The sequence below is a fragment of the Ictalurus punctatus genome, chromosome 4 (assembly GCF_001660625.3).
Source record: "Ictalurus punctatus breed USDA103 chromosome 4, Coco_2.0, whole genome shotgun sequence".
NCBI lineage: Eukaryota > Metazoa > Chordata > Actinopteri > Siluriformes > Ictaluridae > Ictalurus > Ictalurus punctatus.
Window position 1 is genome coordinate 7385026 of NC_071284.1, and position 19967 is coordinate 7404992.

The 19967-nt window shown below is 41.2% G+C and overlaps 1 protein-coding gene across 7 annotated transcripts in view; it reads left to right on the forward strand.

The window, feature by feature from the left end:
* The window catches only part of kifc3 (kinesin family member C3), a 55805-nt gene that overhangs the window by 18151 nt on the left and 17687 nt on the right, over positions 1 to 19967 (forward strand). For 4 of the 7 annotated variants that reach the window (XM_047154769.2, XM_047152709.2, XM_047152711.2 and 1 more), the window contains exons 2-8: positions 9402 to 9510; positions 12220 to 12359; positions 15770 to 15956; positions 16064 to 16197; positions 16584 to 16649; positions 18219 to 18350; positions 18502 to 18732. In XM_047154769.2, coding sequence (XP_047010725.1) covers positions 9429 to 9510; positions 12220 to 12359; positions 15770 to 15956; positions 16064 to 16197; positions 16584 to 16649; positions 18219 to 18350; positions 18502 to 18732 — 972 coding nt within the window. In that variant the 5' untranslated portion in view covers positions 9402 to 9428. Of the gene's footprint in view, positions 1 to 2941; positions 3042 to 9031; positions 9115 to 9401; positions 9511 to 9578; positions 9737 to 12219; positions 12360 to 15769; positions 15957 to 16063; positions 16198 to 16583; positions 16650 to 18218; positions 18351 to 18501; positions 18733 to 19967 lie in introns of those variants that run through there. The other 3 variants (XM_047154770.2, XM_047154768.2, XM_047154771.2) reach the window with 3 other exon arrangements.

Genomic DNA, 19967 nt, shown 5'->3' on the forward strand with positions numbered 1-19967 from the left:
GCATTCGGAGTATCCGGCAAAGAATGGGTTGGAAGTGCATGAAAACCCAGCACTGTCCCGTGATCACAGACAAAAACAGAGATTCGTCTCCAGCAAGCACAAAAGTGGATCAACGAGGCGGAGATGTTTCACGACGTCATCTTCACTGATGAAACAGCAGTGGCTTTGGAGCACTTTGCCACCATGTCTTTCCATAAGACAGGGAGACATTTCTACAAACCAAAGCCACAACACCCCTGAATGCTCATGTGTGGGGAGCAGTATCCAGACCAGCACCGGGGTCTACTGCAAGGGGTAATGGATCGTTCGATGCTATTATAAAAGAAACAGCAGCCATATATTAAGGATAACTTTGGAGAATACCACCATTTATTTTTTTGTTTTTGTTAGTTTTGGGTTTTTTCCCCCCTCCCCAGGACAATGAGCCTAAGCACACTGCCGCGAGAAGAGTCATTGCTAAAGAGGGTATAAACTGGGTTAAGACTCCTGCCGAATCCCCGGATATAAGTCCAGTTGAAATGGTGTTGCACGCTATGCAGAACTACATTCAGAAGAAGGCTAAAAAGACAACAAAGTCTGACTTGGTTGCTGCCATAAATGAATTCTGGTTTGAGGAACTGACAGAAGCAGCATGCAATAATTATATCAACAGACCGTTTAAAGTTCTTCCAGCTGTGGTTGAGCATCAGGGTGGACACACTGGCATGTAGCAGATCATTTCCAAACTTTCAATAACTTTACATTGTACATTATGTATTCTGTTTATATTTGCTGGGGGGGGGTAACCCCAAACGTGACTTAACAATAATTTGGTATGTAGTTCATTCCTACATGAAAGATCAAGTACACAGACTTGACCCGTTTGTGTTATTTCATGAAGTAGCTTTGCAGACGGTAATATTATTCTAAAATGTGGGGGAAATAAATAAATAAATATTTTGAATAAGCGAGTCTTTCAAAACTTTTGGGTGGTGTACTCTATATATAAACAATGCAGACGTGTTTTTTTTTGTGTTTTTTTTTTTTTTTTTAAAAAGCGAGCACTCCATCCCATGAAGCAATGAGAATGGCGTAATCAAGTCGGTGTTCCTATACTCTCAAACTACTTCAGTATTATATACCTTAATATCTTGAAATAAACATATTTAAGAAACACTAAACTGAGCTGGGGCTCGAACTGCAGCGTACTTCGCTATTACACATGCAGGGGCAGTGGCGGCTCAGTGGTTAAACGCTCTGCGTTACTCATCAGAAGATCATGAGTTCAAACCCCAGCACTGCCAAGCTACCACTGTTGGATTCTTGAGCAAGGCCGTTAATCTTCTCTGCTCAGTTGTATAAATGAGAGAAATGTAAGTCGCTCTGGATAAGGGTGTCTGCCAAATGCTGTAAATGTAAATGCTGTAGCCACGTTCATTTAAATGCTATAGTTATTGTACCTGTACTACGAGACTCAATCACGCTCACTTTATATACATAAATCTTGTAATTACAAACTTGTTTAAATTAGGTTTATTACGTTTCTCATCAAAACTTATGATCTTTTTATGTGGACCATTCAACCACACTTTCCATTTTTTATTGTACTGTGTTCAGCAACAGTATGTTGTTCCATGCGCCTCCTGGTGGTTATTGTGTGATTCACAACAAATTACTTTAAATTCTTAGAACCGTGCCAGCCATCACCTCCGTTCTCAAGTATTGGAGCTAATATAGAACCCATACATACCTCAAGCCATCGGATTCATCCGCGCAGAGGAGCAGTGCCGAAACACAACGCATGTATAAAAAAAAATAACTTGAAATTTTATGTTTCGAATTATAAATATTAGTTGTGCTTTGTTTAGTGGACTTGCTTTTTAAAATTGATTCGAAACATGCTCGACATACAAGTTGATATTTTTTGAAATGGAAATGATGATTTTGGAGAGCCCAGCAGAGAGATGCAGTGTGTGTGTGGACTGCGTGGGCTATGGTGCAACAGCTCTGTCGACAAAACCTTATTTGTACAGAAATATGGAAGAAATATGTTTAGCTCCGTGTGACCGTGTTTATGACGTGCTTGTGGAGCAAACCACTGAAGACAGACCGAAAAAGAATCGCACGCAACCTATTTGTCGGTCCCAATCGCAGAAATGAACGCACCGATTCTCTGCTGATTTGGGCCAAAACATGTCATGTGACATCACACCGCGTTCAGTCAAAGCCCCCTTCTATTCACATGCGTCGAACATGAGTACAGCTAAAAGGTCTCGTTTACCAACAAACATCACTGTGAAAGACCGTGCAAAGCAATTTTGTGCAATTTCGCCAATTCAGGTAGTTTAACAGAAAAAAGCATTTTAAAAAACTCTGCAAATGGCATCACAATTTTTTTTTTTTTAAAGCCACAGCAAAATCAAGCATTTTTGGCTGAAACAATCGCAAAAAAACTGCAGAAATCCAGTACCGGTTTGTAAATGAATGCTTTTTTCGTCTCAAGTTGCAGTCCTGATGTACATCTCAAGTCTCGACCAGATGTGCACCTACTATTCATATGTGTATTTGTTTAGGACACATTATCTCTTCAATTCACGTTCAGTAACATCCCTAGTATAGATGTGTCTTTATTATATTTGCATATGTGTGATGTGCATCAATATTTGAGGTTGCTATGTGACCCCAACACGCACACATACACACAGTAATAACTACTGTAGGTAGGAGGACCAAAGCGTCTACTGTAGTTAAAATATTTATTCCTGCAGCTAATGAAGGGAGCATTGGAGAAAAGATGGAGAGGAGGGGAGAAGCATAGTGATGCTAGTTCCATTTCTGTTACTAAGGAACAGCAAGTGAAAGCATAGTGTTGGGGGGAGAGAGAGAGAGAGAGAGAGTGTGTGTGTGTGTGTGAGAGAGAGAGAGAGAGAGAGAGAGAGAGGAGGAGTGCAGGGGGTGAAGCTGGTGGCAGTGTAACCGTGCATGGTGGTGTGTGTGTACCGTTACTGTGTGTGTATGTGTGCTCCTCTCCATGCCGCTGGTAGGATGATGAGAGCCGGGAGGTGAGTACAGATGGACGTTGTTGATAGCTTGTAGTGTTAACTATTATAACTGGAGCATTTGTAGGCTTGAATGCTGCTAGCTCCTAATTATAGCAGAGGCAGTGACCCTTTTGTATCAAAGAAATGTACAGCCTGTGATAGTGACTCATTCACACTCAGGAGCAGCACCTTTTATCGGTCTCGTCTTGTGTAAACTTGTTATACTGTGTGTGTGTGTGTGTGTGTGTGTGTGTGTATGTGTGTGCATGTGTGTGTGTGTGTGCCTGCGTGCATGAGACAAAGGCTGATGTGTGATGCACTGCAGACGGCAGCAGCCTGCTGGCTTCGTTATGGCACACCATACAGGGAGTGGATCGTGTGTGTGTGTGTGTGTGTGTGTGTGTGTGCGTGTTGAATAATTGATGCTTATGGGTGATCTAATGAAATGCTCTTTGTCAATAGTATCTCTCTGGTCTCTCGTCACAGCCTGTTAAGTGATTATTACATTCCACTGGATATATATTGTTGCCTTTTGCATATCAATGAAATGCCTTAAATATGAATTGTCCTGTAAGCATGTACTCCCTCAGACCGAACAAACATGTTGCAACATCCTGATTTTTCATCACACATAAGGAACTGTGTGTTCTAGGAACGCAGTATATATTTCCCAGGTAAAGTGCCTGTTCGAAATGAACTGCTTACATATGATGCATAAAAAAAATTGGTGCATAATTTAAAGGAGCAATTTGTAACATTTTAATTATACTTATATTTCAAAAAAGCCACGTGAACAACAATGTGATGCTCTGTATCACATATTGTTGATTATAGAAGTATCAACAATGTGATGCTTCTATAGCTGTGCATAGATCAGTCTACTTTCTTCATTTTAAGACTGTTTAAAAAAAAAAATAATAATAATAATAATAATAATAATTTCTCTTCTGGAAATTGGCCCGCTGTTGAAATACAGCTTCTCGGCTCTTTGTCTTTTCCTTAGGCATATGTCGTTTCAAAACAGGAGCTAGGGGAAAGGGAAAAGAGGGCGGATTACATTGTTTTCATTTCAGTTCATTTCTCAGGCAGCAAAATTACAATCTCCTTTTTATATTAGATAAAAATAAAGTAGGACAACTTAATAGCCTGTGCACCCAGGACAGCCGGATTTCATAACCGGGCTTTTAATGGTTTTTATTTGTAGGGAGAACGAAAAAAGAAAAAAAAAAAACCCTGCTTTTCTACTGACTTTTATAAAACAAAAGTTTTCATTTGGTATGTTGCTTCATTTTAAACTAAAAGTCCTTATCTTACAAACCGTGCTTATATCGAACAAAAGCTACCAACCGGTGATGGTGAAAGCTAACACGTGCTTCCTCTGAGACACGTGAAACCAGACTACAGGGCGAGCGCTTTTCAGTTGCACCGCTCACATTCATTTATTCTGTGAACTTTGTCAAGCAACAAAGATCATTTTGGTCTGAAATGTCAGGAGACATGTACTCTGACGTTTGGTTGGTGACTAGAAGATGAACATTAAAGCTTTCACGTTTAAATGTGGTTTTCTTTCATGCTTTTGACATTTGTAATCCTGACCTACATAGATGAACACACACATGCATGAAATACTGGACAATGTTTTTCTAGACCATAACACACCCTTTCAATATACCTGCTAAGAGAAAATATCGAACTTTACTTTTATGTCGCTGTATGTTGCATTAATGTATCTGGGAATTTTTATTTTGTTTTTATTGGCTCTAAATCGGTCTCCAATGCTGTCGTCTAGTTTAGTTTTTGTCCTACTGGTGACTTATTGTTTTCTGAGTTGATTTGATTCTGGAAAATGTCTCAATCGGTTCTTGCAAAGGACATGTTTCATAGCAGTGCTTAATGTTGACGGTGTTTAATTTATAAGGACTTTATAAGGAGCTGTTTGTGCAGGCGCTCCTACTGTGATGCTGCTGCAGTATTTTTAATGTTATGTTCGCTCCAAAGTAAAGAGGGTGTACCTTCCTCTAACTGCTGGAGTAGCACAACTGCTGTTAAAACATCAACACACAGGCACAGAACAGTTAACCAAGGTATAAATTATGTGTTTTCAAGAAGTGGAAACTGACGGTATGTTGTGCCTGATGTGCTTGTTTAGTAGTAGTGTCGAGGTGCCGTGTGTTCTGTGCAGGATCTCGTCAGGGGAACAGCGAGCTTTTTGTGCTGGAACTCCGATAGTGTCTCGCTCTCCTCAGAGCGACTCTACACAGAGGGAGAAGAGAGCAGAGGTGCCGATCCAGGAGAGTGTGTTGAACGCATTTAGGTCGTCCCATGATAAGTGACTCCATGACATTAACCTCATTATGTCTGTGAACTCTCAGGAATGTTGCAGCCCTCTAATGGTCATCAGTGAAAAGCACACAAGGTTAGGGAAACTCACTGGCTCAGCCAAGACATGTTTGGTATATAAATTTTGTTTCTCAGGGCTTATACCAGAGCTACAAGGCTAACCAAGTTCATGACATAATGTCCTAACCAACTGCAATCTGACGTCTTGCGATGTTCACAGATTCGTCTCAAGCTGCATTAGCTATGTGGTTTTGACACTGTATGACGTGTTATGTAATAACTTGAAATGGTAGACATTTTGTTTCTTCTTTCATTTTGTTTCTTGTTTGTGTGGTTCCGCCTGAGACCAGTGCACCCTGGGTAAATATGAGAAAAAGAAGGCTGTGAAAAATTCTTCATTGTTTAACCTTTTGATCTTTTGTTTAAAAAATTCACAAAAATACTCTGCTCTTATGAATATCAAACAATTGCAAACAAAACACCGGTTTATCCAAAAAATAATAATCTTCATTTAATATGTGTATGTCATAATTATTGGCTATGAATTCATAAGAGAAAAATATATTTGAATTATATTCCCGTTTGATATATTCTCAAATATCAACAGATATTAAATGAAAACCTGACTGCCTCTGCCAGAAAGCTTCAAATGGACCGTGGTTGGATCTTTCAGCAGTGAAACATGCATCAAAATCAACACACAAATGGTTTACTGACCACAAAATCAAGGTCCTGCCCTGGCCATCCCAGTCCCCTGACTTGTAACCCAGAGAAAACCTGTGGGGTGAACTGACGAGGAGAATCTGGAGAGATTCTGTACGGAGGAATGGTCTCGGATCCCTTGCCAAGTATTCTCCAACCTCATCAGACTCAGAGCTGTGATCTTAGCAAAGAGAGGTAGCACAAAGTATTGAAAAAAAGGGTGCCAGTAACTGTTGCACACCTATATTTAACGTAGATTTATTTTTATAAACGTGTTTTGTCTGCAATTGTTTGATATCCATGAGAGTATTTTGGGTGCCAATATTCAGTGGAGAACACTGTATCCTCCACCTCCTCCTCATCCTACTACCATAGTTCAAAAAATCACAGGCGTTCCTGAACTGAAATTGGTTTGCATTTGCACAGATCTCATTCGCAAGTAAAGTTCTAGCATTTTAGAGTCTGTTTACCCCAAAACTTGCAGTTTGAGATGAGCGTGTGATTTATCTAGGTATTTGAATGCCGTTTGAACCTTGATAAACTAAAAGCGCTAAGATTCTGTTACTTGTTAAGCTGTTTTTTGTTTAGTTTTTTCCTTGAATCTCAAATGAAGGACATTTAAAACATCGAACATGTCCTAGCTGATCGACTGCATTTGTGCTGAGAGGAATGTTGTGTACATTTTATTGTGGGCCGAGATGCACCTTTTTAAGGCAGGCTAATGAACTACACTTTACTGTTTTTATGAGTCTTTAGCAGATGATGCTATACCCCATCCGCTCAGTCCAGACCTTACAGATAGGGACAGGTGGTAACTCCCTTCTGGATTTGGCCCTGGATGTCTGGTCTGCTTCGCCCTTGACCACAGTAAGAGGTGGAGAGAGGGAGGGAGGGAGGATGCCATCTGCTTACAGGTTTAAAGGATTATGGGTAATCACAACTGCGAACATGCAGCAATTCTCTTACATCTCAGCAACCGGCTATGTTCCCTCTCTCTCCATTTGGCCTTTCTTCACTCCCTCCTTCACTGTGGTAGTGTAGAAGCTCAGCATCAGTGCTTCAGTAAGAAAAGATGTTTGGTTGGGTCGGATCACTTTTTCACAAAGGCCGGCGGGAGTGGGATCGCCACATCCATACCACAGATTACCGGAAAACAGGAAAGCAGGTGTGTGTGTGTTGCCTGTGTTGGGTGACTCCTGATACCCGAGGGTAATTGGATAGCTGTAGTATTCTTTTGAATCTGCTGAATGTTTTTGTCTGGAGAGAATTTAGCGTTGTAATTGTTGTGTTTCAGTACGCATGTACAAATGTCTGTGTGCATGAGGTAAAATATCTGCACATATTTTACATTTTTTTTTAAATGAAGCCACTTGAATAAAATGTAATATGATACTATACCATCAACCATTTCGTATATTTCAGCTAACAAGCAGGAGCTTTCAGGTGCTTTAGTTGTTAGTGCTCGTGCTACTATGAAAGGTGTCTCTGCTTCGTGTAGACTACACTGTACCATGATTGTACTATACGAGTGAAACTATTTGTAATTTAGTTGTGGCTTTTTTAATTCCTCTCTTGTTGCTGCCTCATTGAAAGAGAGCACTTGTGTTTCTATTGGTCATGTTAACATGAACTCCGAAACGACGGAACACCTTTTCTCCGCGTTCGGTCCGACTGCTCTGTTCGGCTTTTTGTTATCTAAGCATCCGTGTTACAAGTGAAAATTCATCAATCTGTTTTAAAACTCTTTAAAACTGCCTCAACTGTGACTGTTTACATGCACATCAAATTCTGTTTTAAGGTATATATTCAGGTTGCAGCCATATTCCGGAAATGTTTATACGCGTACAGGCGTGTACGGTTGTCGTAAGTGTGCCGATCTACGCACTTTCTTTATCTTTCCCGCTGATATTTCCCAGGAGATTCACGATGCTGCCGTTGCCACCCACAATTCCTCGCCGACTGCGCATGCACAAATATGTCCTTTCAGTGGATATCCTGAATAAGGTGTTTGTGTAACAAATTTCCAATTAAAACAGGCATAGTCCTGGGGTGGGAATCAGAATTTGGGGAATATTGTCTTAATCGGACTATGGTGTTTACGTGACTCACTACTAATTTGAATATTGCCAAATTCCGATTAATATTGGAATATTGACGTGCATGTAAATATAGTCAGTGTTGTGCCTGAAAACAGTTTTGCACGCAGTAGTATCAGTGCTGCTGCTGCCCCCAGTGGTGTCACTATGATATTACGTTCTACACAGGAATAGAGGCTTGTGCAGTTTTTCATAATCTACATTATCATTTATTTATACTACTTGTTATAGAGCTAGTGTACGTATAACGTTCATCTTTCAGAACTCTACATCAAACGAGCCTTTTTGTCTGTTACTCGGTTGCGGCCAGGAGAAGCTGGTTTTACCTGACTGAAACAGTGTTAACACGTCGTCTTGTTAAACTTGACAGGAAAACGGGGTCACTGTGTACCATGATAATGCACTTGCTGGTATTATTAGCATCGTGACTGCTCCTGTTGGTGGAAAATGAACTAGAAATGCTTATCTTGTTTCTTGTTTGGTCTGGTTCTTGTTTTTTGAATATGCGCTGTAGAATGTAAATGCGCTAGAGCATGGGGTCTTCAGTCTTCTCAGCAAATGGGCTGGTGTGAATGCAGCTTTATATTCCTTCCACCCGTTTATCGAACTGATTCTGGTCTTCAGATGAATATTAGGTGCTTCTGCTCTTTGATAGGAAATAGAACTGACGGCTATAGCAGCTCTTGGTGCATTGGTCCCCTTGGAGACCCCCTGGTTTGGAGTATTATAATTGATTATAATGTCACTGTGTGACGTCCACAACATTGTAACGATCCTGGAAAATCTGTCCTGTCAGATGGATTTAGAGCAAAGGCAGTAGAGCCTCAGGCTCTTCCTGTTTGTGCTATAAAGTTGCAAATGAGCTGTGTGTGTGTACGTGTACGTTCATGTGTCCCTCTGTGTGAGTGTGGATTATGCTCGGGATCAGGATTTTCTACATCCTCGTTGATTTTAAGGTGTGTGTGTGTGTGTGTGTGTGTGTGTGTGTGTGTGTAAAAGCTGTGATCAGTAATCTGATTAATCATAACCACACTGCTGTGGAATCTGAAGCCTGCAGAAGAGGTTTTGTTCTTTGTTTCATATAAAGCTTGAACCGAGCGCTGGGCAGTGCAATGATTATCTCTGTCTCTCTCTTTTGCTCCCCACTGTGTGCGCGCTCTCTCTCTCTCTCTCTCTCTCTCTCTCTCTCTCTCTCTCTCTCTCTCTTTCTCTCTCTTTGTCTGTCTGTCTGTCTCTCTCTCAGCGGTACGCTCTGCTTGGCCCGGCGGTCATGTTTGGCACAAGGAAGACGTGGGACCTTGGCCACACCCCCTGCCTGCAGGAGCTCTGGAATAAAGACCTCTCATTGGATGGTGAGTGCGCTCACGTGGTTTTGCTCAAACCAGTGTGGTGACATTTTTCAGATGACAAGAATGTGTGTGTGAATGAAAGTGTGAGGGTAGGAGTGTGTGTGTGTGTGTGTGTGTGTGTGGTTGGTTAGCTCAGTCAGAGAGGAGAGGAGAGAGAGGAGGACAAGAATGTGACCGAAGGAAAGGATATCGGGCTGAATGAGGGGGAAGGTATTTACACTTATTCCAGGTAAAGCTCTTGCTCTTTAGAGATTGAAGGAGGTTTATTAAAAATACTGCGGTGTGTTAATTCGTTTTTGTGCTGCGAAGCCGCTGATGTTGACCCTGCTATAGATAAGAGAATAGATTATATGATGTACCAAAATATTTAGCCTGCAGTGTCATTATTGTGTATAGCTGAGAGCTGTCAGGTCCCTGTTTTAGATACAGAAAGCGGGTGTCTTAGATGACATTCTTGACAGGTGAGCAGCTGAAGGACAAGCTGTTTCTCTAAGACCACTGACAGAATTAAAACAAGTATCACATATAACCTTCTCAGAGGAGTCAATCCCTCATGACTAGACTTCTGAGAAACAGCATTCCAGCTGCATAAACACTCATAAACAATCAGCATATTGTGTTAAATTGCAGTTATCATAAACCATTATTAAGACATTCACAGTGTGAGAACCTCCCATTGGCACATGCCTTGTGAGAACATGATGACATGCTGTGTTCAAGCAGGGCCGTGCGTTAAACAGTTCACGCTTGTCGTTTGGAGAGCTCAGAGGTCATGACCTGCGATGCAATATCGATGTCTGAATCCATGAAAGTTCAGTTGCTTTTGAGAAGTCATATTTTAGCTGTATAGTCTTTTTATCTTCTTTCTAACTTCCTGCACACGTAAGAGGTATGTTAATATTTGCAAAAGTGTCGTCCTGCCCTCACATTGTTTGTAGACCTAACTGCTTTTGGAAAATCATTAGCGTTACTCATTGAGCCGGTTCTAGACTACATAACAGCGGTCCTTTTAAGATTATTACTTGACACACGGTGCAAGACGAATCCAATAATATCTCGGCTGAATTCTATAACAGAACGTGCGAATAAAATGTGTTCTCCGGTCAGATTAAATGAAGATACTCTGACGATAGCCCTGTGAAAACTTCTACATCCTGCTTACGTCATAAATCAGAGTGATCCAGGGTCTTACAGAAAACAGGCAAACATTCTTGAAAATGAGCTTGAGGTTCACATAAGGATATTTTTCCATCCATTAGCACTATCATATTTGTAGCTGCCCCGTTTTTAGATTATTACTATAGCAGCGGTCACTCTCTGACGTAGAACATTGTCGTATGCCTTCTTTGGTCATTTTTTGGACATTGTACAGCGTAAAGCCGGCTTTAGTTAGCCATGCTCTGAGTACATTCTTCCCAGTTGCTTAGCAACCTTAACCACTTGAATGGGAAGCATATTGTGTTCACCCCTCCTATGTCGAAAGCATGAAGCCACAGGTTCTGTTTGACGTCATTAATCTGCTGCATTATTGAATTTACAAGCCTTACACCTTCTGAAAGTCTGCTGTGCGTGTTTCCTTCAGTATTGTCTCTGTAGCCTTTAACAGAGATTACAGAAAGTTTCAGGTGAAACTGAAATCTGTCTCAATAGCTACCTTGTTTTGTGAGTAGTCAGGGCTTGTAGGTGCACAGAGCCGTGATTGTTTATCCCATGATAAGACCCTGAAGCCCTGTGCAGTAGGAGATTGAGAAATTCAGACACACACACACACACACACACACACACACACACACAAAACACCTATGTTAGGTTAATGTGTCACTCACAGTAGCCCTATCTGTTAACATACTGTGTTTATCGCACTGTGCCTCTTTCCACGTTGACTGGAGGACCTTGAATTTGTTATTGTGGAGATGGATGGACAAGGGAGCATCTAGAGAATTGAAAGGATCGGTACATGATACAAGTACATCTTGTGTGTGTGTGTAACATTTCTCCATCTTTGAACGAATAATTTGTCCAGAGCGTATCTGATCACAATTTCCCCTATATTCCAGATATTCAAATAGTAGCCAACAGTAGCCAATTTAGTGTTTCTAACGTTAACCTGAGAGTTACATTTAGAGTAAAGTGAGACGAGGTCAGCAAATTATGGTTGTTAATGATCTACGATGAATATCATAGAAAAAGCCAATGAATATGACATTTGTATGCCTAATGTATGTTAGGTGTACATAATAATAAAATCAGTAAATCCATACTCCCAGCTAGAAATGTGCATGAGTCTGCTTTTAATCCCTCTCACGCAGTTGTTATATTTGTTTGCGCCTTTAATTTAGTTGGTTCTATTTCCCAAAATATTAACATTTTAGTGTAAATTAAACCACTGCAACCTTGAGCAGGCAGTTACTAAGGATGAATATATATGAACACTAAGTGCACTGTAAGGACATCATGTTCTCTGATCTTTGTCCTTGCTTGTGCCCACATGAAAGTGAAAACCTCCAACTCACACAATTTGTTTTAGTTTTGTTCTGCCATTTTCAAGGCTCAACGCATACCTTTAGTCTCCAGCAAACTTTCTTTGAAAAAATGTTGTTGTTTTTTTTGTTTGTTTTTTTAAAAGTGTGTGCTTCCTATGCTGTTTGTATCTGGCTACATCCTAATATATGCTCTGTGTGTGTGTGTGTGTGTGTGCGTGCGCGCATGCAGCAAGCTCAGTGGATTTCCTGATCAGCGATGGTGAGGAGGAGAGCTCCTTCCTGACGCTGCCCAACCCGGTCCTCCAACGCCGCCGTTTGACCTCGGACCTCTCCGATCCCGCCCTCTCTGACCAGCAGCTGCTCATACAGGTAACATTACCTACCTTCTGAGGGTTAGAAGGGTTAGATTCTCACACACCACCCTCTTGAAGCTGTTTATAATAAATGGAATCTTGAGCTTGTTTGATTTCTCATACTGGCTGTGCTGTGTTCCACTCGTTGAATTTCAGCATCTCTAGTAGTCCAAGAGGAAGAGAACATGTTGTTTGTGTGTTTATAGGCCTGTCAAAATAGGTTTTTTGTTGTTGTTGTTGTTGTTGTTGTTGTTTCTTCAAAACTTACATATTGCATGTTCTGTTCTGTTTTTTGGCAAAATTAACCCTCTATGCGATTCCGTTTAACTTTTTTTTTGTGTTATTATATATCAGTTGTCTAATTAAATATAAGTGACTCCTAAAGATGATGTAAGCAGCTAATGTCCAGCACACACTTGGATTGGTGTATTGTATTGGACATACAGTGCATTACATACTCACTTGCTGTATGTGTGTGTGTTTGTGCCTGTATGTGTGTGTGAAAAGTGTGAGGGAGAGAGAGTACACATGGGATTGAGTTGGGCTCTTCATACCCGAGTTTCTAGTCTCTTCACTTCACATCTCCTGCTCGTCCCTGATTGGCCACTGATCACATGCTTCCCAGCTGTGTTAATGTCTTTGAGAGGCCAGTGTTTTTCCTTTGAACGTGCTGTGACTTTATGATCAAACACAAAAGCTTTGACGTGGGACGCTCGTGTGTGTGTGTGTCACAACTGTGTTGCCGGCCTACAGTGTGTTGACGTTCAGTCGAACTCAGTTTAAAGACTTGCGCCTAGCAAAGCGCGATGTATTATTAACTCTGCACTCTCTACCGTCCAGCTAACTCAACTCTACAGTACACTCCAACTCGGTCAGATAGATTAGAGAATCGGCATGTGTGAGTATATTTGTCTCTTTATGTTACGCAATTAAGGTTTCTGGTTTAGAACTAAACATGACTGACTTCCAGTGAAGTGCTGCTGTGTTTTAATATCGTTCTGCTCAGCCTCTTCATCCACTGTCAGTCCTGTTTATCATTTTGCAATGTAATTCATCCTCTTAATATATTCATATTATATTGCATTCATTTTTTTCACCTTTTCCTTTATTTCTTATACTTCCCTGTTTCCATTGTCTCTGTGGTCCTTATCAAGGTGCTATATAATATTATACCACACTTGTTGAATTCTCAAATCTGATTAATCTGAAGACGTTGTTGATTAATTTTCTATAACAGCAGTTCTGACAGTCGTTCTGGATGTAATTTAAATAATAGGGTTATATTAACACACTCTCTAATTCCCAGGGACTTGTATGGTGGAAACTGTGCACACTACATAATTTAAGTCTAATAATGAACAATTTTTAAAACGGGTTCTTATTTAGCGTAGAATAATGTGTAACTGTAGATATCTGTTAACATTTGTGGAAGGAGTCTCCAGTGTCAGCACTTTAAAATGTTCAGAAAATTTTCCACTACATGAATGTATTCAGGACAGTTTGCACTTTCTTGTTTCTCTGTAACTTCACATTCATCTGCCTTATTTTTATTTTTTTTTTTTAAACCTTAGTACCTTCGAGAGAAAGAGAGAGAAAATTTGAAGTTGAAAAAAACACAGCATGTATTTTATTCATTAATAAATCAAACTTGTGCTTCTTGGCAAATCGCTGTTGTGTAGAGAGTAAACCTAAAGTACGAGCTTTGGGGCGATTACAGTAACTCCGTATGCATCAGACCTCATCACACCATCTTGCATGGATTATTTTTTGTTTAACAGCATGTTGTCACGTTTCATTCCTTACATGCTTAATAGTAAATCCTTGCAGTTAACATTCTAGCTTTTGTTTGTCTGAGCGTTGCCACTATGGCGATAAAGTCTTCTGACCATTTTGCCTTCCCCGAAGTCTGTGTTTCTCAAATCAGTTTTCAGGGACCCCGGGTAGTCCACGCTGCTGATCTCTTAACACGCCTACATCAAGCTGTTAACATTATTACCGAGTGTGAAACTTGTTTTGAGCTTGAGAAACACTGATGTACGTATCTGCCCGCGTTAGCTCTCTTTGCACCGTCTCACCTGTACAGAAGGTCACATACTCTCATTTCTGGTCATCCACTCGCATTCCATTCTCACTCTCCGTGTTTGTGTTTAGCTGTGAGCTTCTTTTGTGCTCTCTGTGATTCTCTCCACAGAGAACGTTCTCTATAGTGCTGCTCTCTGCTAGTCGACTTTGCTAGTTTATCTGTGTGTGAATGTGCTTGATGTTTGTTTTTTTTTTTGTTTTTTTGTCAGCCGTGGATGTGCTGATCCAGTGTGGAGAGAGTTGCAAGCGTCTCAATTTTAATTTTATTTTCATGACTTTCATGGATAGATTTTATTTTATTTTTTATTTTTTTTAAACTGTAGAATGATGCGGTTATGCAGTGACTGGACATGTCACGTTTTAGTCTTCTTAAAATGCACATATTAAGGTGTCTCTTTGAGGGTGTGTCTCCCCCCCGGTGAAGCCAGCCAATCATATGTTTTAGAACTGCTGCTTGTACTGCATCACAGGGCAGAGTAACACACTCAGGAAAGCACTATCTCCCCTCTTCCACATGCACGGGTTCACAGACACATGCGATTGGATATTGTCGCTCTGATTGATTTTGCTCCATTGACTCTTGGCCCTCCCAGCAATTGAAAGATACTTTTAAAGCAGCCAACACTTTAATTGCAGTGAGAAATTTATACTTAACGTCACCCAATATATTAACTATACAGATGTTTAAATATTAAAATTCGGCAGAAGCCTCATCTCTAGTATTGATGTGTACAAAGTAGGCTTGCTGCGATAATCGGTGTTCCGGTGTTACACACCTATTACATCGCTTGCCCACTGCAGCACCGCCCTGCTGTTTTGCTTTTTTACTGTAATAGAAATCATTTAGTTCAGTTAGAGAATGGACGCTACAGTTTAAAACTAACGCATCTGCTCAGTTCCGCATGAGCTGAATGAGTCGCAGCACAGATCAGGTTTAATTTTCATGTAATGAGAGTGAAGCAAGCTGACTGACAAGACAATGGCGGAAGATTTGGTTTCAAAAGTACTATGTTTAATATAAGCGAGTTTGTCATTGTACCGTTTTTTTTGTGTGTTTTTCATTAAGAATAATAATGAACCCACCATTCAAGCAGTTGCCGCCTGCGGAATTCCGCACGGGCATTCATAAGAGATTTGAAAGCGAGGGGGAAAACAGGGTTCGTGCCCATTGATACCGGTATTACCGGTGTTGTCACACATCGATTAACCGGTGGGAAAATTTCCCCACCGTCACATCCCTAGTACAAAATAGTACAATGATTTGATAGATATGCACGACACTGCTGAATCGATACATCACTGAAGAGAATGTAAAACGACTAGATTGTGTTTTCTGCTTCCCAGGCACTGCAAGAGAAAGTGTGCGAGTTCCAAGCTCGTTTGCGTAGCGAGGACGCCACAGACAGGCGGCTTCTACTGCGACTACACACACCACAGGTCAATCAGACAGACACGAGCCAAGAGCATCCACTCACCAATCAAGAGATTCTCGAACAGGACAGCCAGCTCAGCCAAGCTGGCTTCACCACAAGTAAGTGAACTAGTACAGGATGTAGTATATAATCTGTCGTGGAGATGAGAGTTGAGAAGTGATCTTGCTGCGCTCACTGACTCTGCGTGTGTGTGTGTGTTTTGTAGGTGTGAAACGACTGAGTGCAGGATCCCAGCGTCTACAGGATTATCCTGACATTGCTGCAGAGAGGAAAGGTCACGCACAGCCTCGGCATAAAGAAGTGTACCAGCTTGCTCTCATCACAGGGCTACAGACACAGGTGAACACACCAGGCAGGCATGTGCTGGTAATAAATGTTCATGTCAGTTATTTGACCTGGCGTAACAGTAATATAAAAATATTTGCGTACCAGTTTTGTTACCGGGGCATCTTTCATAATGGAACACAGTTCATGAAACATTTGCATGACGCTTGTTGGTTTAAATAAAACAGTATTTTTTGCTGTATTTTTCAAACGATCACTGAATGCCAGATTGTCTATTGAACAGTGTTATGGTCATTACAGTCATGCTACTCTGAAGTGTCTGTGATAACAGTTTAGTGTGCAGATATGAACGTTGACACGCCTGACAAACACACACATCATTACGTTTGTTGGTGGTAAAGTAACCAGTGAGTGTGTGGGTTTGTGTTCCTTCCTCTCAGATTGAGGAGCTGGAGAAGAAACTGGTGGACCGGACTCAGGAGGTGGAGAGACTGCGCTCTGAGCTGGTAAGTGAGACTTGGCCTGTGTTGACACTAGAAGCCTGGGAGCTGAAAGTTGAAGACTAGAGAACAGGGAAACACCAGGAATCAGAGAACGTGTGCTACAGGAGTGGTCTGAGGAGTTTACTGAAGCCAAGTGTTTAAATTGAGTCACCTCCTTGAGTACTTTGCATAACAAACACTAGCAAATTCCATACACTGCCTGTTTTATCACACGTTTTCTAGCTATTTACGTTTATCCATGAAAATGTTGTTTGGTGAGCTGTGAATATAAGTATAACTTTATGACGCAAAAACGTTTGATGTTGCATATCGGTGAAAATTCTGTACAGTGCACGCTGTTTTGCATGGAATTGAGAAAACCTTGTTCCTGTCACAAGAATCATAGTCCTTGTAATCATAGCTCCATTGCCACAAGAAACGACTGGTTGTCTCAGTCATTCACTAATATGAAGGTAGGATGAATTCAGAATGACAGAAATTCACACTTTGATTCTCATTAGTCTCATCAAAATGACTAATTCCACCTTTTAGACCAACTGACACGTCGCTCCTTAGCAATAAGCAATGTGATGACCTGTTAGCTTAGATCAGGGTCTGTAACCCCATTTTAATGGCCCTAGATTCTCACAAATGAATGAGCACTGGGCTTGTGTGCCACACTGCAGCTTATCAGTTAAGAGAGGTAATCAAAAGCACGACTATATCCAACCTAGATCACTGTTGATTAGATGCATGCAAGGCATTGAACCATGCGTCCAATAAATAAGTCCTAGCAAAGTGTTTGTTAGTTTAGTCGGGTTTATGTTTTGCATTTTGTGTAATATTTTCATAAGCATTAAGCCCATTTTCTGCCAAACACTACCCAGCAAGCATACAGCGGGGGCGTGAAGCATTCATCTCAGATCTTTCTTGTACTGGTTAATGAAATATATTATATTAAATATAACTTGCAAAAATCTTTCAGTATTATAAACATGCATTACCACTATTTATGATCAAATAAATGTCTACAAATCACCACAAAGCATCTCAGAGTTTGTTTCTTATTAAACTGATGCAGTGACATTTTTCTCAGTTTGACAGCATGCTCACCCAAATTCACCCTGACACTCACTGAATTTTTCAAATGACATAATTCAGAATATTTGGTAAGGTGGTCTGGCAGATGTCATTAAAGTAGGCTTGACATCTTCACTTTTCTGTCAATTATGTTGTCAGTCAAGACAGCTCCTCCTTTTGTACCAGTGTGCAGGCTCCTATCCGAGGCAGCTCACCCGTTTTTGTTTGAATTTTGAATTTCAAAACAGCTAGCTTCAGATAACATTTGCGATGACCACTGACTATACTTTTAATCCTAAAAGGAGAGGTTTTATTAAGATAAGATGACTTTCAGGACTGCAGTAACAGTGAGTCCAGTGTCTATATTCAGTTTTTGTCGTTTTCTTTCTGTCTGTTTTTATCGGTGAGAGCTGAGACGCTCCCTGTCACACTTTGTGACTGAGCCTGTCCTAGTTTACATATGAGAGCAGCGCAGGCTTTCAGCAGGATTCATTTACGTGTGTGTGTGTGTAGGGGGCGACAGACCTGGAGAAGCAGCTGGAGCTCCTAGAGAGCGAGAATCAGCGGCTCAGACAGGAGCTTAAGTCCAGCAGCATCCATGAGCCTGCACACACCTGCTCCACCTCCACCTGCCCTCACAGCCAGGTAATTAACACACACACCTGCCCTCACCTGCCACATCAGACTTCTTTGTCTAATGTTCAGTGTGATGTAAAAGGCAAAAATGATCCTAGAGCAGGAAGATGCATAAATATGGTCTGTTCCCTGTCTCACTTCATCCCCGTGTCTGTGGCAGGAGGCAGCGGCCCTACGAGAGGCGCTCTCCTTATGCGAGGAGCGCTGTAAGGAGTATGAGCGGCACATGGCCGAGCTTGAGCGTCAGCTTGGGGAGAGAACGGGCGCAGTGGACGAGCTGCATGTGCGACTGGAGGAGGCGGGACAGAGTCGAGACAAGCTTCAGGAGCAGCTCATACACACAGAGGAAATTCTGCGACGACACAGTGCAGCAGCGCCATCTCAGGCCATGGTGAGAACTGCGCAAACACTTTCAATCACACTGCAATGTCAGACTGCCTTCAGCATTTATTTTTATGTAAGGTGGTGAACAAATCCTAATGACAAACAGACTAAAATATAAATCATATATTTTAGTTAGTGAGCATTTTGGAAAACAAAGCTTATCTTTACTGTAAGTAATTTTGTGTTCTGGCCTTCTTTTAGCTTAATCCATAGTTTCTAGACTCTACACTCACTCAGCACTTTGTTAGGAACAACTGTACACGTACTCATTTATTCATTCAATTGTCTAATCGGTTAATCGTTTGGCAGCAGGGCAAAGAATAAAATCATGCAGATACAGGCCCGCATCGGGTAATATTCACATCAACCTTCATAATGAGGAAAAACTGTGATCTCAATGATTATGACTGTGGCATGATTGTTGGTGCCAGACGGGCTGGTTTGAGTATTTGTAAAACTGCTGATCTCCTGGGATTTTCGTGCACAACAGTCTCTAGAGTTTACTCAGAATGGTGCAATAAAGATAAAACATCCAGTGAGTGGCAGTTCTGTGGATGAAAATGCCTTGTCAACGGAGAATGGCCAGACTGGTTTGAGCTGACAAACGCTACAGTAAATCAGATAACTACTCTGTACAATTGTGGTGAGCAGAAAAGCTTCTGTCGGCCAAGAACAGAAAGCTGAGGCTGCAGTGAGCACAGACTCACCAGAACTGGACCGTTGAATACTGGAAAAACGTAGCCTGGTCTGAGGAATCTCGATTTCTGCTGAGGCACACGGATGGTAGGGTCAGTATTTGGCACCAACAGCATGAATCCATGGACCCAACCTGCCTCATGTGAACACTCCAGACTGGTGGAGGTAGTGTAATGGTGTGGGGAATGTTTTCTTGGCACACTTTGGGCCCGTTAATACCAATCAATCATCATTTGTATACCGCAGCTGTTTGAGTATTGTTGCTGACCATGTTCATCTCTTCATGTCCACAACTTCCTCATCTACAAATGGTTACTTCCAGCATAATAATGCACCGTTTCACAAAGCAAAAGTTGTCTCAAACTGATTTAATGAACATGACAATGAGTTCAGTGTTCTTCAGTAGACTTCCCAGTCACCACATCTTAATCTAATAGAACACCTTTGGGATGTGGTAGAACAGGAGATTCACAGCATGAAAGTGCATCTGCAGGAATTGCGTGATGTAATCATGTTAACATGGACCAGAATCGCAAAGTAATGTTT